Genomic DNA, 16,899 nt, shown 5'->3' on the forward strand with positions numbered 1-16,899 from the left:
AAAGGGTAGAGGTCAGTGGCTGTGAGTCTGCAGGTCCTTGGTTTGTCAGCTGGCTCCTTCCCTAGGGATCCTGAAGGCAGGGGCATCCTCAGAGCCCCTCCCCACCTGCACCTCCAAGCAGCACCTCCAGTCTGCAGGGAGCCCGCCCTCACCCCAAGGCTTGGGTGGGACTGGCTGGTAGCCCCCTGTGCCTGACTCCCCAATTCTGCTTCTCCAGTAGGGTCCTTACTGTTCTCCGAGGGGGGGGCCGGGAGAGGAGGAGCCGGCGATGTACACCAGCCGACAAAAGGTCAGTGACCCCATGGTCCCCAGAGAGCCCAGCCCTCATCCCATGCAGGCTACCTGCACCTCCTGGGGGAAGCCAAGGCGACATCCCCTGGTACCCGCTGTGAGCCCTGTGGGAACTCGTAGGCCTGCACCCCAGTGCCGTTCTGAGCGCCCCATCACCTGCCACAAACCTCCACTTCTTTCCCAAAGTGGGGTCGTCCTGATGACCCCGCTCTAGGACATGGATGTCCTTTTCTGTGGCAGTTGTTCAGACCCCTCCCTAGGAAGTGTGTGTTCCTCTCTCTGTCGGAGCCATGGGCAGCGCGGCCCCCTGCTTAACCGTCAAACTCTGGAAGCCGCTAAGTTCCTGAAACAGGGAGAACTGGCGTGTCTCTCTGTGTGTCACACACGTCACCTAGACGAACCGTCACCGCCCTCTGTGCTCAGGATCCTTGCTCTGCTTCTGCTGATGGGGAAGCTGACGCTGGCCAAGCCCACGAGGCTGGAGGCCAGCGCGGCTGTGAGCCCGGCCCGGGGCTCTAGGTATTAACTCCTTTCTGTCTCTGTTGGGAAAATCTCCCCTGAGAAGTTTATAGGTCCGTGTCAGAACCCGGCGGAGGCACTGCAGTGGGGCTTCTGTGTCTCCTCTCCGTTCCTTAGTTCCCACCCTTCCCCTGCCTGGATGGAGGCCATCCTTGCCCCTCCCCCAACTCCTCGGCATCTCTTTCCGCTGTCGTGAGAAAGCAGCTGGGCTGTCGGCACGGGACGTCCCCCTGAACTCCCCAGTCGGACTGGACATTTCCTGGTGTTCCCTCTGTCTCTGCCCGCATTGGAAGGCTCCTCCTACGCTTCTCTCCCTCTACCTGTTCGGCTGCCCCAGCAGACGGGGCTCCCGGAGGACAGGCCCTGGGTACTTCCATCTGTGTTCCCTGGGACTCTGCACATGCATAGGCGCGTGTTCAGCAAACTTACTTCAAATGAGTGAATGGGCTCTGTTCCCAAGGGACTCGCTGACGTTCTAACAAATAATTCCAGTAGAGCGTGGTCCATGCAAAGCTGTGAAAAGTGCAGCTTTGTCCAGAGGAGTTAATGTATTCATTGCGGGCGGCACACACACAGAAAGTCACATCCCAGCACAGGAGTCGATTATCCGTGGCATGGCTTTCGGCTGCGGAAGCTGCGCCCATTCTGTCTCTTCCTGCCCGGCCCCAGCAACCTGCGAGGTAGGCTGGTGATTCGTGCCTTTTTCCAGAGGAAGCTGGGGCTCAGAGCTGCCGTGTCTTGGCCAAGGTCACAAAGCTGGTGGCAGAGACAGCGCCAGCGCCCAGGTCTTCTCTCGCACATCACACTTCCTCTCCAGGGAGCAGTACAAGATGTTACTAGGCAGTAAGTGCCAAACGAGCAGAACAGACAGCTGTAGTGCTTGAGAGTCGGGAGGGGCCGAGGGGGCTGGAGACCTTCCCAGAGGAGGCCTCTGAGCTGGGCAGGGAAGAGGCAGCTGCTCTGGCCCCCCACCCCCCACCCCGCCCCTTCATGGTACTTAGAAACCCGGACCATGGCAGCTCCTTTCTAGCCACACTCAGTGTCACCAAGGACACCTGTGGGGCCACCGGCTCGCCCAGTGTGGGAGGCAAACACGCAGCAGCCCTAACCCCCTTCCGGTGCCAGGAGCTGCACTTGAAGCTGCCAGTGGGGGTTCCCCTCCTTGCGGTCAGGTGCGGTGGGGGAGAGCGCCCCCTGGTGCCTCAAGGCTTGCTCGTCCCAGATCCTGTTTGTGAGAGGTTGTTGTAAAGGGAGGCCCCGGCCCCCGGCATTCTGCTGTTTTGTGCGTCCTGCTCACCATCCCCGGGTTTTCTATTCCACTCTTGCTCATCTCTCTTCTGCCCCTTCCCTCACAGCCTGTTGGACTTGCTTTGGCTGCTCAATGCCTCTTCCCGTCTCTGGGCTCCCCCAAGTCCTTGGCAGCAAGGGGACCTGGAGCCCGTGAGCTCCGGCTGCAGCGTGGCTGGCTGTGCCTCCTCTCCCGGGAGACTGAGGCAGAGCCAAGGAGTCCAGCCGTGGCCTCATTTCGCTGCTTTGCCTTGGCAGCTGCCGTCCGACCTAGACCCGCCTCTCTCCTTTATTCTGGCCTCTTTTGTTCGGTCCCAATCACTTTTTCACGTGGCTGCCTTATTCTTTCCTCGCCTTCTGTTGGCCCCTCTGTAATGATATTTCCTCTGACTGCGGTGAAGGTGAGGGAGAGGGAGGTGGGGCCTGCTTCGGGGAGGGAGTGGTACATGTGGCAAGCCCAAGGTCAAACGCTTTCCCTTTCCTGGTCCTTGAGCCCCTGGCTCTGCTGGTGCCTGGGCAGCTGGCCTGGTTGCTATGGAAACAGGAAGGCCCCAGAAAGCTTTGGCTTTTGTTCCCCGGAGGTTCCTGTCCCCTTTCCTTGCTGGCCCTCTTCCCATCACCCTTGCCTGTACCCTCAGGACTTGCTCCTTTTCTTTATCCGTGTAGCCTCCCTCACCACCTCTTGCCCTCTCACAGCCCTGAGCCACCTCCATTTCCCCTCCGTCCCAGATGCTCTGTCTTCCTCCTTCTCTACCCGCCCTCCCTGTCCTGTCTCTGCCGGGTCCCTCACCTTTGCTTCTGCCTGGCGCCCAAGGGAGACAGAGGGGGAGATCCAGGCTGTCCCAGTGTGGCCCAGGCCTCCACCATCCTCGCCGCCCTGTGGCCTCTGGACACCGGGCCTTGCCAGCTGCAGTGATGGCTGTGCCAGGCGCTGGGGCGGCAGCTGGTGCCTTGGCATCCACAGGCAGTGAGGGCAGGCTGCACGGAGGACGAGCTGCAGGCTGTGTGCGAAGGGGAGGGGTCTGCGGAATCTGCCCCCAGAGACCACCGCGTCCACACACGGCGCTGCTGCTGAGCCCTTCCCCTGCGGAGGCCAGCTGCCTCCTGGCGACCCTGCGCGCACCCTACCTGGTGTCCGCGCTCTCCTGGGCCCTGGGGACGTCTGTGGAGAATCTCTGTGCTTGGGCAGCTCAGTCTGCATAAGCCCCTTGCAGACAGTTCTGCTTGCCTTCCATCCGTCCCGGGAGGTGACAGGACCAGCTGCGGTGTCACCGTTCACAGGCGAAGAGAAGTGCGCCATGGCCGTGGTCCAGGTGCTCTGGTCGCTCCTGATTCTGGGTTCAGTTCTCTTCCCTCCGCTGTGCTCTGGCACCAAAGTCATTGTCCTCTGATTGGTCAGCCACGTATAAAGCTAGCAAGCCTGAAGGCTCTCCCAGTAGTTTTTGCTTCTACTTAAATCATGCCAGTGGAGGGGGCCACTCACTGATCGCCTGTCTGTCCATGAGCATCCGTGTACATGTGAGCACACACATGCATACACAAATGTACATGTGTGAGAGCCAGGCTTGCCCCTATACCCTTACCTCTGCCGCCTGCCCTGACACACGTGGTCACACACTCAGCCCTGGGGACCCCTCACGGGCATCCTGCTCAGGTTGGAGTGGAAACCTGGGGGTGGGGTGACAGCTGGCACGGTGGCCGCCCGTGTGGGTTCCATCCAGCGGCCCGCAGCTCCCAGCGCACATCCCTGTCCCCTGCATCGCCTGGCCATGCGTCCGCCCCGTATGGTGCAGTCTGGAACTTTCCCCAGGCACTGAGAATGGCTGTCACCAAAGAACGGGCAGGAAGGGAGGTGGGCTGCACTCGGGAGACCCTGGGTGCTCCAGCCTTGGGGAGGAACTCCCGGGAGAGGTCAGGGAGAGCCTCTTGTTTCTCTTCCACATCCCTGTGTCAGGGGGAGTGGCCAAGAGGGAGGAGACTGAAGGCAGCCTGCTGCCTGGCCCTGCGGCCGGCTTAACTGCCGCTGTCAGCGTGGGAGCCCTTTGCAGCCTCCTGGTTTGGAATGGACCTGGGGGAGCTGGCTTTGGACAGCAAAGATGGCAGCGTCCAGGGCGGAGGGTTCACGGCTCGAGGGAGGGGACGGGGAGTGGAGTGTGGAGTTGGGACGCAGGGCTCCTGGTGGCGGGAGGGGGTGCCTGGGGTGCTGGAGGGGAGTGGGAGGCTCTGCCTTGCTGTGCCCGCTCAGCCTTCTCCCGTTTCCCCGAATCGCGGCGTCCAGGCAAGGAGGAGTTTGTGGCGACTTTTAAGGGCAACGAGTTCTTCTGCTACGACCTGTCCCACAACCCGATCCAGAGCAGCACCGACGAGATCACGCTGGCCTTCCGCACCCTGCAGCGCAACGGGCTCATGCTGCACACGGGCAAGTCGGCCGACTACGTCAACCTGTCCCTCAAGTCCGGGGCCGTCTGGCTGGTCATCAACCTGGGCTCGGGCGCCTTCGAGGCCCTCGTGGAACCCGTCAATGGCAAGTTCAACGACAACGCCTGGCATGACGTCCGGGTCACCCGAAACCTGCGCCAGGTAGGGGGAGCCAGGAGGGCAGGGGTCAGCCACATCTGGGGCAGAATGGGCGTGGGGGAGAGCCGGCTGCCTGGTGTGTGAGGTGGGAGGATCAGGTTGGACAGTGAGGCCTGGTTCTGGAGAGGAGCAGCGCTGGGTGCCGTAAGGGTCCTGGGGTGCAGTGGCAGTGGCCTGGCGGGCTGCAGACACCTCCATGACCAGAGAGCCGAGCTGGGAGGAGGCTGCAGAGCTGCCCCTGGGCAGGAGCCTGAGAGCTGTGGAAGGACTGGGCTCAGACTGACGGGAGCAGCTGGGTTTCAAGGGGGAGGGGCTCAGAAACCACGTGGTCCGATGGGAGCGTGCTTCAGGCTGCAGGAGGAGAGAGCTAGCCTTGAATGGGGGGGCCAAGGTGCTGTAGGGTGGGCAGGGGTCCCCCAGGTGGGCAGACTTCGGCCTGGTAGAGCAGGTGTGGGTGTCCTGACACTATGGCAGCCAGGCGGGCATGGAGGCCTGCATTGTGTGTCGAGCAAGCTGGGGTCTGCCCGCAGCGGAGGTTTGTCCGGGGCGGGGGCAGGGATGGGCTGAGAATGAGGTGGAGGCCCAGGTGGCTGAGGGAGTGCAGGACCTGAGACGGCGCCTGGCCCTGCTTCCTCTCTGGACAAGCCTTCCCAGGGGCCAGGCTCTCAGCTGCCCGGGGTTTGTTTCTTCCGCCGTCTGGCTCCTAGGCCAGCCCGAGCAGGTGCTCAGAGATGACTCCCGAGTTGGCCTCCTGTCTTTGCCTTCTGTGACTGTAACGGAACGCCTGAGGCCGGGATGCTTTATAGGGAGAGGAGGTTTATTTCGCTCCCAGTCTTGGAGGCTGCAGATCCGAGATTGGGTGGCCATCCTGGCTTGGCCTCCGCGAGGGGCCCCTGTCTGCACCACTACACGGCGGAGATGTGGACAGGGACACGGCTGGTGCAGAAGGGGCCAAGCCCATGCTGCTCTGCGAGAACTCGCTCGCTCCACACCAGCATTCATCCCTGCTGAGCTGGTGCCCCGTCACCTCGTCACCTCTTCACCTAAGGTCCCACCGCCTCAGTACCGCCACACTGAGGACCAAGTGTCAGCACACGGACCTCAGCCAGGCCACAGCAGCCCTGCACACAGGACAGGCCCCTTCTTGCCCCTCTGCACCTGCTCCTCAGTTACCCACTGGACAGGTCCTCTCAGGAGTGGCCGGTCCTCTTCCCCTCTCACGGGGCGCAGGGCGGCCATGTCCGTGGCTGGGCTTTGATGGACAGAAGCGCTACGACTTGTTTTCCACCCTCAGGCAGGGTCCAACCTGGCCCTTCTAGCAGGAGAGGCCGCTGTGCATCCTGGGGGGGGGGTCCCTGTCTCCCCCGCCCCCGCTTCTGCGCCCTCGCTCCAGGGCCCTGTGCTCAGGCGTCGCTGGTTCTGTTTTCTCTCCGGTCCACACTTCACAGCTTCAGCAGGGAGGCTGTCCCAGCCCCAGCTCCCAAGGGGTAACGGTACCCAGAAAGTGGAGCGGCCCTGCCTGCTGCTTTACGGCCACTTCTCGTTCGTTTTGCTCTCTGGACTTCTTGATCTTGGTTGGGCGTTGGCTAAACTTCCATCACTGCCTCTTCGTCCTCCCCCCCGCGGAAAGGTTCCCCACCGACTCAGGGTTCTGGCTGCGCTCCCACTCGTCACCTGTTCTTAGTGAACGCCACTGAGTGACTCTCTGGGGGGGATTCCGCCTCCTCTGATGCCCCCCGCTGTGACGAGGGGGGGACGACTCCCCCCACACCCCCACCCCATCCCCCGCTGTGACAAGGGGGAGACGACTCCCACCCCCCACCCCCCTGTGACAAGGGGGGACAACTCCCCCCACCCCTCACCCCATCCCCCGCTGTGACAAGGGGGAGACGACTCCCCCCACACCCCCACCCCCCCCCGCTGTGACAAGGGGGAGATGACTCCCACCACCTCTCACCCCATCCCCCGCTGTGACAAGGGGGGGACGACTCCCACCCCCACCCCATCCCCCGCTGTGACAAGGGGGGGACGACTCCCACCACCCCCACCCCCCCCCCGCTGTGACGAGGGGGGGACGACTCCCACCCCCCACCCCCCCGCTGTGACAAGGGGGGGACGACTCCCACCACCCCCCACCCCATCCCCCGCTGTGACAAGGGGGGGACGACTCCCCCCACCCCCACCCCCCCCGCTGTGACAAGGGGGGAACGACTCCCCCCACCCCCATCCCCCCCCCGCTGTGACAAGGGGGGGACGACTCCCACCCCCCACCCCCCCCGCTGTGACAAGGGGGGGACGACTCCCACCACCCCCACCCCCCCGCTGTGACAAGGGGGGACGACTCCCACCACCCCCATCCCCCCCCGCTGTGACGAGGGGGGGACGACTCCCACCCCCCCCACCCCCCCCGCTGTGACAAGGGGGGGACGACTCCCACCCCCCCCCCGCTGTGACAAGGGGGGGACGACTCCCACCACCCCCCACCCCATCCCCCGCTGTGACAAGGGGGGGACGACTCCCACCACCCACCCCCACCCCCCCCGCTGTGACAGGGGGGGACGACTCCCACCCCCCCCCCGCTGTGACAAGGGGGGGACGACTCCCCCCACCCCCACCCCATCCCCCGCTGTGACAAGGGGGGGACGACTCCCCCCACCCCCACCCCCCCCGCTGTGACAAGGGGGGGACGACTCCCCCCACCCCCACCCCCCCCGCTGTGACAAGGGGACGACTCCCCCCACCCCCCACCCCCCCCCCGCTGTGACAAGGGGGGGACGACTCCCCCCACCCCCACCCCATCCCCCGCTGTGACAAGGGGGGACGACTCCCCCCACCCCCACCCCCCCCGCTGTGACAAGGGGGGGACGACTCCCCCCACCCCCACCCCCCCCGCTGTGACAAGGGGACGACTCCCCCCACCCCCCACCCCCCCCCCCGCTGTGACAAGGGGGGGACGACTCCCCCCACCCCCACCCCATCCCCCGCTGTGACAAGGGGGGGACGACTCCCACCCCCACCCCCACCCCCACCCCCACCCCCGCTGTGACAAGGGGGAGACGACTCCCCCCCCCCCCCCCCCCCGTGACAAGGTGGACGCCGCCTGCTGCTCTCCTGGGAGCCTGATGCTCCCTGCTGTGGCTGGGTTCCTATGCTGTGCCTGTTCTTCATGCTCCCGCAGCCTGTGGAGCGACACGCTTGCGGACCCACGCCGTGCGCACGTCGCAGCCTCTCCTGCCCTGGTCAGAGGGCGTCCTGCCCTGGCACTCTGAGCACGTCTGCGTGCCCCTCGCGCTTTGTGGTATTTCAGGTGCCTCCTACATCTTAGTGGGAGGCAGAGGCGTTGCCTTTGGTGCGTCTCGTTTGCTTGCTAACCCTAGGGCTGTCACCTGGTGTTGCCTTTGGCTAGCAGCTGCAGGCCCAGGGTCCCCATCCATGTGTGTGTTGTTTGGCCAAAAGTACATGGTGCGTTCATACCCCATTCCACCCAGGACTTCAGCTTTAAACATTATTTATTTATTTGAAAGTCAGAGTTACACAGAGAGAGAAGGAGAGGCGGGGTGGGGGGTGTCTTCCATCCATTGGTTCACCTGCCAATTGGCCACAACAGCCAGAGCTGCACTTATCCAGAGCCAGGAGCCAGGAGCCTCTTCTGGGTCTCCTATGCGGGTGCAGGGGCCCAGGAACTTGGGCCATCTTCTGCTTTCCCAGGCCATGGCAGAGAGCTGGATCAGAAGTGGAGCAGCCAGGATGCCAGCACTTAAGGCAGCGGCTTTACCCGCTATGCCACAGCACTGGCCCCTAAACATTTTTTAAATCAATCTTTTATTTTATTTTTTAAAAGATTTATTTATTTTTACTTGAAAGTCACAGTTACACACAGAGAGAAGGAGAGGCAGAGAGAGAGAGGTCTTCCATCTGCTGGTTCACTCCCCAACTGGCCACAATGGCCAGAGCTGGGCCTATCAGGAGCCGGGAGCTTATTCCAGGTCTCCCACATGGGTGCAGGGGCCCAAGGACTTGGGCCATCTTCTACTACTATCCCAGGCCATAGCAGAGAGCTGAATCGGAAGTGGAGCAGCCAGGACTCGAATCATCGCCCATATGGGATGCTGGTGCTTCAAGCAGCAACTTTACCCACTACATCACTGCGCCGGCCCCTCTAAACATTTTTTTTTTTTTTTTTGACAGGCAGAGTGGACAGTGAGAGAGAGAGAAAGACAGAGAGAAAGGTCTTCCTTTGCCGTTGGTTCACCCTCTAATGGCCGCCGCGGTAGCGCGCTGCGGCCGGCGCACCGCGCTGTTCCGATGGCAGGAGCCAGGTGCTTCTCCTGGTCTCCCATGGGGTGCAGGGCCCAAACACTTGGGCCATCCTCCACTGCACTCCCTGGCCACAGCAGAGAGCTGGCCTGGAAGAGGGGCAACCGTAAACATTTTTTTTTACAGGCAGAGTTGACAGTGAGAGAGAGAGACAGAGAGAAAAGTCTTCCTTTTTCCGTTGGTTCACCCCCCAAATGGCCGCTACGCCGCGCCGATCCAAAGCCAGGAGCCAGGTGCTTCTCCTGGTCTTCCATGCGGGTGCAGGGCCCAAGCACTTGGGCCATCCTTCACTGCACTCCCAGGCCACAGCAGAGAGCTGGCCTGGAAGAGGGGCAACCAGGACAGAATCCGGCGCCCCAACTGGGACTAGAACCCGGTGTGCCGGTGCCGCAGGCGGAGGATTAGCCTAGTGAGCGCGGCGCCGGCCTCGAGGGTCTTAGAGCACAGTGAGGACCAGAAGCGGCCTGAGACAGCGCCTTGCTCTCTCCCTCAAACCCAGCTCTCGAGAGCGTTGTGACCAGCCGTGTCTTGAGGAATTTTGGCAGCAGTGACTATTCGGAGGATTCCCTGAGGCCTATTTTTACTCCTGGGCCCACTCTCTCCTCCCATACCCAGTATGCCTCCCAACCGCCTCCCACCACCACGCAGGCTGAATGTGCAAACCCATTTCATCATTAGCCAGCCCCAAATTTGGAAGACAAGCTGGCGACCAAAATATCCGTGGCGCTCCTTGCCGAGCTTGGATGAACGCCTCTTCCCAGGACAGACGTTCAGGAGCTCCCCTGGGCCTCGGGGCTGGGTTGCCCCAAGGCTGGAATCCTCATGGGTGCAGTCACAGATAAATCCCCCAAGGATGTAGTCCTCAATGATGGACAAATCTCTAAGGACCGTCAGCCAAGAATTGGATCCGCAAGGATAGACTCCCCCGAGGATGGAATCCATCAGAAATCTAGGGTTCCTCTCCCCCCGATTTCTGCTCTGAACACCCCCTCCTGGCAGGGCCCCCACTCTGTCTTAGGCCGGTGGTGCTGTTTCCCATGGCCATCTACCTGGACTTCCTTAGCTCCTCCCTTTCTGCCCACAGTTCTCCTTCTCTCATGAAATCCTAGCCTGGAATTTGAGTCACATGTGCTGAATTCAAATCCCAGCTCTTCCACTACATTGGTTGAATGACATTAAGGGAGCTATACAGCCCCCTCCCCCGCCCCACTCCCTTCAGCTCCTCACTGACAAAGTGAGATGAGCCTTGGATGACGAACAGGTACTGTCTTAAGGCACTTAGCGCAGTGGCTGGCAGGATAGGAGCCCTGGAGAGCTGCTGCCTTCATGAATATTAGCTGTGTTTTTTTCCAATCCTTTGGGCCCACATTCTTCATAAAGTCTGCCCTGATTCATTCCCGCAGTCAGGTTCCCTTCGCCAAGTCCTTTGGGTCTATTGGATCTCGTATTCCAGTGCTGGTGTCACACGCTGCGCGTGGAGTCAGTTCTGTGTTCCTTCCCCATCTCTGTGTCCAGGGCGTCCGCGCACTGAGCGCTTCATACCAGCTACCACTGAGTGGGCTTAGCCGCCTGTCTGGCAGGTGTTGCGATTCGTTTGCTCTCTTTCTCAATGGCAGTTGATGAGATTTTTGTAGGTGAAGACCCACGTCCCAAGGTCGCAGACCCAGCTCCTTCCCGTGAGCATTTAACTGCCTCTCATCCTCCTGGGACAACCCCAGTTCATTTAACGAGACCAGAAGACAGCCTCTCCCTTCCCTCTGATTTCCTCCGGGCCCCATCCCCTGCCGCAGCGTTTCCCAGACTGCATCGTGGTACCTCCCATCCCCCACTTGTCCCTGAGTTCAAGGGACTCATCTCTCTTGTATCCTACCTGTGAGGTAGGAGGTATTGTTCCCATTTGATTGAGTTGGAAGCTGCACTATGGAAGGTTAAAGAACTCGCTCCAGGTTTCCCAGTCGGGAAGTGGTGGGATCAGAAGCCTGTCTGATCCGAAGCCTCGCAGGGAGGGCCCGCCTGCTGTCACTGGTGGGAATGTGGAGGAAGCCGAAGTCCGTCTGTGGCTCTGTCATTGGATGTCCCCAAGTCTCAAATCCATCGGAGCGTTCTGCTCGGATCTCTGAGGCCCGGGTCCCTCCTCGCTCTGTGCAGAGTGGGTTCCCGGTTGGCTGTTCTCCGTCTTTATCCTGAGTGTCTCTTGCGCCCTCACTCCAGATCTGCATCACTAGTGCGCTTCGTCTCCTACTGGCTTTGTTGAGGGCCGGGGCTGCACCAGGAGTCTGGTGGAGACGGGCGGCAGCTGTGTCCAGAGAGCCTTGGCCAGGCAGTTTGTCTCCTGATGACCCACCGACCTCTCCCCTGTGGCTGCCATGCCCTCTTCACTCTCAGGCGTCGTCGTCGGTGCTGCTGGGCTGCACGGGCCCTTTCACTGTCCCCGTGAGTGGGGCAAAGCCGTCGTCGCGCGTGCGTGAAGCCTCAGCTCTCCAGATCCCGGCCTTTGAAAGGTGGGGGCTTCCAGGTGTCCCCCTCGGTGCTGTGGTTCCAGGAGAAGCTCCGATCTAGAACCTGACCACGACTGACCTTGAGCATGATTACTGTAGACCTCAGGCCCTACACCCTGGGGACCCCGTGTCATCTACCTGAACCCCAGCCTTTTCAGAGGAAACCTGAGTCTGTAAGCAAATTAGTGGAAGGGCCAGACTTTGAACTCGTGTTTCTTCCCTCCCGATCTTGGCTCTTAATTTGCTATTCTGCTTGTTAAAGTGGAACTGTCTCCATGAAAGCTGAACACTTTCGTTTTCTTCAATTCTTTGCAAGTGACTGGGTTTTCACCCTCGATGCCTTTTTCCCTGTCTACCCGGACTGCTGCAGGGGCACCAGGCAACTCTCACCCTCCAGGACACAACTGGCCTGGCTGCCCTGAAGCTGTTAGCTCTTCCTTGTTCCGACTGGTTTGCGTCTTCTGTCCTTTACCGTCTTGCTCGCCAGCAGTGCCAAGCTCTGATCACACACCATCCCCCTGCACCTGCACTTAGGCGCGTCCCCTCCTATGTAAGCTGCTTCTGCATCACCAATAATTAATATCGGTTGTTCAGCACTTCTTCCAGCTGCTAAATATTGAATTCTGTTGTTCTTAATTATACAGGGCCCTTATTAATTGTCTTGCTGAATTAGTTCTGTGCCCACTGGTTATAATAACTCTGTAACTAATGGATCTGTCCCTAGCAGACCTCACCTCCTCACGACCACAGCCTTGGGTGTGCAGCTTAGTGTTCAAAGGACATCAAGAAGTTGTGCCCCTGCATCTCTGACCCTTTTAGAGAAGGCGGCCTCGGTCCCTTTGCCATCGCCTCCCCGAAGGCCGGGGTCATGGTGGCTGCTGCTGCGGTCTTTGGCGATGAGAAGAGAAAATGACGTAGAAGCACAGTGGGGTGGGGACTCCAGAGACAGGGGTAGGAAAAGCTTAGCGAGGAGGGAGATCCCAGAGGTAGATGGGTCTGTGTGTTCTCTTTTATGGGTGTAGGAGAAGTGAGTTTCTGGTGCTGGTTGTGGGAAGCGGGGGTCCGGGGGTTTGGGGGTGTTCAAAGGCTGGGTTTTTGGGACAGCCTTGTAAGGGATTCCAGGGCTGGTGGACTGGTGGCAGGAAATGAACTCTCGGAGGGCCAGCTGCTCACAAGAGGATAAGAGAGTGGGGGCGACCGAAGAACCTTGGAGCACTTTTTGGGAAATGTGGGTTCTGAAAAAGCCGAGGTGGGTGGGTGGGTGGGCAGGAGGAGTCATCGGTGGGTGGGTGGGGGAGGGGGAGGGCTTGGGGTGATTCCATGTAACATGAAGTGCGAACCCTCCGCCTCCGCCAGCCCTGGAGGGCAGGGTCTCCTTCCCCTGTTCTGGCGGAGTCTCACTCAAGAGGAGTAGGGGGGGGGGGGCACCGCCCTTCTCCTCCTGTGACTCCCTGGCTCTGTTTGCCCATCTTCCTCCCTCAAGAACAGCAGACGCCACGTCCCCTCCTAGGCTCCCTGGGAACCCCTCCGTTTGCCTCCAGATGAGACTGCCTCTGATTCTTGCCAGTTCTTTGGCTCTTGAGGGGCATTGCCCACCCTTCTCCCAGCCTGAAGCCAGCTAGCCCATTGCCAACCAGTTAACCCATTAACCTGACATGGCCACTGGTCAGCCAGTTGGCCAGCGTCAACTCACTCCGAAGCCAGTTCTCTGGAAAGCCATCTGTTTGACCAGTTAGCCAACAAACCCATCCGTCCATGACCGGAGTCAACGGCCCATGCCTTCTCACTGCCCTGTCCCCCCTCCCCCACCCCTAACATTTCAGCCGACAGGACTTACTAATACCGCATACCCAGGTCTGCTTCTTAACCTCCTGCCTCCCCTCTGTCACCCTCTGTTGGAAAATCCCGTTGGCGACTCTGTGTGTGTTACTAACACGCTTATGACCCAGGGGACCGAGGGATGGTCAGGGACAGGTGGGGCAAGGTATGAGTGAAAAACCCAACTAACCTTCCTGTCTCATCTGCGGAATGTCGGCCATCTTTAAGTCCTTGCTTTCTTGGTGTTTTCTCCTCTACTAACCGAGGTCTCTAACTGTCCCCTCCTCTGCGGACTGCTCTTCTCCGGGGAGGGGATGGGGGAGGGGAGCGGGGTCCAGAGGAGGCGTGGGGGAGGGGGAGGGAGAAGAAGGGATTTAATGTGTGTGTGTGGTTTCTTTCTCCCTCCCATTGTAATTTAATTTCTTTTTAAACAAAAATACTTCTGCTGAACCTAAGGTGGGAGGGTCTGAACGAACAACCAAATATATATGGATATATATTTTTCCTCCTTCCTTGAGTTTCACAGTTGGTCATTTTATTTTTCTTTTCTTTCCGTTCTGTTCTTTTGTTGTTGTCTCTGTTGTGTTTTGTTTTTTTTTTTTGGACACCCCTCCCCCCCTCCCCCCATATCTCCGGTGAAGCACGCAGGCATTGGACACGCTATGGTAAACAAACTGCATTATCTGGTAGATATCACTCTAATTGTCTTACCGTTTGGTTTGCCGTGGGTTTTTTACCTGTTCGATTCTCCCACTTTTGTTGCCTCTCCCCATTTGGTTTTCGGTTGTTTTGCTCTCTGGTTTTCTGTTTTCCCTGCGTCCTGGACAATCTGTAGGTTTTGCTTCTCTCTCTCTTTTTTTAGTTTCCCTCCTTCCCTTTTCTTTCTTTTTTGGCCCAAACTCAAATCCAAAAGACAAACGGAAATCAAAGAATTCGGCCTGTCCCTGCCCCGTTCCTGACTTCTGAATCCAGATTCCTGGCCAGAGAGACCTGGGGGCAGGCCCCGAGCTCACCGGCTCTGGTTACACCAGCCCCGCCGCCAGGCTGCTTATTTCGATTGCTTTATTTTATCCCCCTCTCTTGTTTTTTTTTTTCCTCTTTGGTTTAGTTTCTTTCTTGGTCTCCTGAAAATCCATGGAAAACACCATCCCATGACACGCTGTGCTCTGCTCACTGTCAGCTTCGGACGGGCCCTGCAGGCTGGGGCAGGGGGATGGGAGCGCCCTCCAGTGGCAGCCAGCTGGGCAGGTTTCCCCAGGGTGGGACGGGAAACGCGGAGCTGGGTGGGACCAGTCCAGACATCGCTCTGGTCACCTGTTCGGTTTGGGGCCGCCCCGTGCTGGCTGCCAGTGGGAAGGCCATGTCCCCTCCCTCTCATCTCAGCCTTGAGGGTTTCCGGTTCCGTGCCCCCACATTTTGCATGGCATGAATGGTCTTCTCTCCGACCAGGGATAGCGTCCAGTCCCCCACGGCTCTGCTGCTCTGACTAACACTGTGTTTCACACTGTCTTCCTCCCTCCCCGCCCTCTCCACCCTGTGCCCTGTGCCTCCTGCATGGCCTCTGCCAGGGTTCGCTTTCCTTCCCTGCTGAGGGGCGAGGAGGAGGCCCGGCAGGGGGGACGCCGGGGTGGGGGTGGCGTTGGCGGTCCTCGTCTCCACACTCCTCTGTTTGGGTTGGGCTCCGTCCCGGTGAGTGTCGGTGTGGGCGTCTGTGTGAGGCAGCTGGTGTGTGTCGGATGTGGGTGTGACTGTGTGTAAATGTTGCTGCGCCATTTAGGGGGTGTTAGCGGGAAGCTGCACCGTGTTTGGGAGACTCTGCTGGTGACGCCACAGGTCTGCATGCGAGTGTCAGCTGGGCGCTGCGTGACTGTGCGGGGACTCCAGATGGCGATGGGCTGTGGGGGCCGGCCTGGCAGTCTAGCTGCCGTGATGGGCAGGAAGCGGGGAGGAGGAGCAGAGGCTGCTCCCGTGCTCCTGGTTCTCCTGGGAGCGTGGGCCCGTAGGCCCCGCTGTGCGCCATCCCCTGGGATTCCCTCACGCCTGCCTGGGCCCACCTCTGCAGCAGCAGCCGGTTAGTCATGGCCTATTAATGATGCAGGGTGGTGGAGCGCCAGGCCGCGGACCCCGGAGACGGACGTGCTGGAGCCGGCACTTCTCAGGGCAGCTTCCTGGCTCGTTCTGACTGTGGAGGGCTCCCAGCCTAAGTGGCCCCTACTTGCCCAGGAGACTGGACCCCTGAGGCCACACCTGGCATTTCCTGACACTTTTGCAGGCCCTAAGTTGCCCTGTTTCCACACAGACTGGTGCCCAGGGCCAAGGCCAAGGCCAGTGCTGGCCCTCCCCAGTGTAATGCTCGTGTGGCCACTCCGGGTCCTTCCAGTGTTCAAACAGAGCCTCGTGGTGGTCCCAGCAGCGGCACTACACAGGCCCTCTTCCTCCTATTGCTGCTTTTAGGGGTTAGCGGCCACCTGCCCTGCACCGGCCAGGCCACTGAGTACCTGCCCGGAGCTGGCCATTTGGAGCTTCTCTCCTCTGGATAGCCATGCTGTGACTCTGGGGACAGACAGGAGGCACGGTCTAGCCATGGGGCACACACCAAGTGTCTGAGCAGTGGCATCCTAGAATCAGGACCCCGCAGACCTTCCTCCAGTCTCAGTTGGGATAAAAATTGACCACGGGGGCAGAGGGCATAAAAGCTCTGTTCTCCCCATCTACCACCTGGGCTGAGAATAAACCCGGGGTGAGTAAAGATCAAGAAGGCAATGCAGCCGGCGCCGTGGCTCAACAGGCTAATCCTCCGCCTTGCGGCGCCGGCACACCGGGTTCTAGTCCCGGTCGGGGCACCGATCCTATCCCGGTTGCCCCTCTTCCAGGCCAGCTCTCTGCTGTGGCCAGGGAGTGCAGTGGAGGATGGCCCAAGTGTTTGGGCTCTGCACCCCATGGGAGACCAGGATAAGCACCTGGCTCCTGCCATCGGAACAGCGCGGTGCGCCGGCCGCAGCGTGCTACCGCGGTGGCCATTGGAGGGTGAACCAACGGCAAAAGGAAGACCTGTCTCTCTGTCTCTCTCTCTCTCTCACTGTCCACTCTGCCTGTCAAAAATAAAAAAAATAAATAAATAAATAAAAAAAAGAAGGCAATGCGGCCGGCGCCGTGGCTTAACAGGCTAATCCTCCGCCTGCGGCGCCAGCACCCCGGGTTCTAGTCCCGGTTGGGGTGCCGGATTCTGTCCCGGTTGCCCCTCTTCCAGGCCAGCTCTCTGCTGTGGCCAGGGAGTGCAGTGGAGGATGGCCCAAGTGCTTGGGCCCTGCACCCCATGGGAGACCAGGAGAGGCACCTGGCTCCTGGCTTCGGATCAGTGAGAAGCGCTGGCCGCAGTGGCCATTGGAGGGTGAACCAACGGCAAAAAGGAAGACCTTTCTCTCTGTCTCTCTCTCACCGTCCACTCTGCCTGTAAAAAAAAAAAAAAAAAAAAAAGAAGGCAACAACGCGGGAAACGTTTGTATTCCGTAAAGCAAATGATAGTTTCACGAAGCTTTGTAACACGTTAACCGATTAACCCAGTGTCTCCAGGGCAGGGATGTTACGTAAA

The 16,899-nt window shown here is 60.0% G+C and overlaps 1 protein-coding gene across 7 annotated transcripts in view; it reads left to right on the forward strand.

Moving 5' to 3' along the window:
• The window catches only part of NRXN2 (neurexin 2), a 100,856-nt gene that overhangs the window by 21,829 nt on the left and 62,128 nt on the right, over positions 1–16,899 (forward strand). For 2 of the 7 annotated variants that reach the window (XM_062197779.1, XM_062197781.1), the window contains exons 4-6: positions 218–289; positions 4,376–4,677; positions 13,949–13,993. In XM_062197779.1, coding sequence (XP_062053763.1) covers positions 218–289; positions 4,376–4,677; positions 13,949–13,993 — 419 coding nt within the window. The remainder of the gene's footprint in view (positions 1–217; positions 290–4,375; positions 4,678–13,948; positions 13,994–16,899) is intronic. The other 5 variants (XM_062197783.1, XM_062197786.1, XM_062197785.1 and 2 more) reach the window with 4 other exon arrangements.

The sequence above is a fragment of the Lepus europaeus genome, chromosome 7 (genome assembly GCF_033115175.1).
Source record: "Lepus europaeus isolate LE1 chromosome 7, mLepTim1.pri, whole genome shotgun sequence".
NCBI lineage: Eukaryota > Metazoa > Chordata > Mammalia > Lagomorpha > Leporidae > Lepus > Lepus europaeus.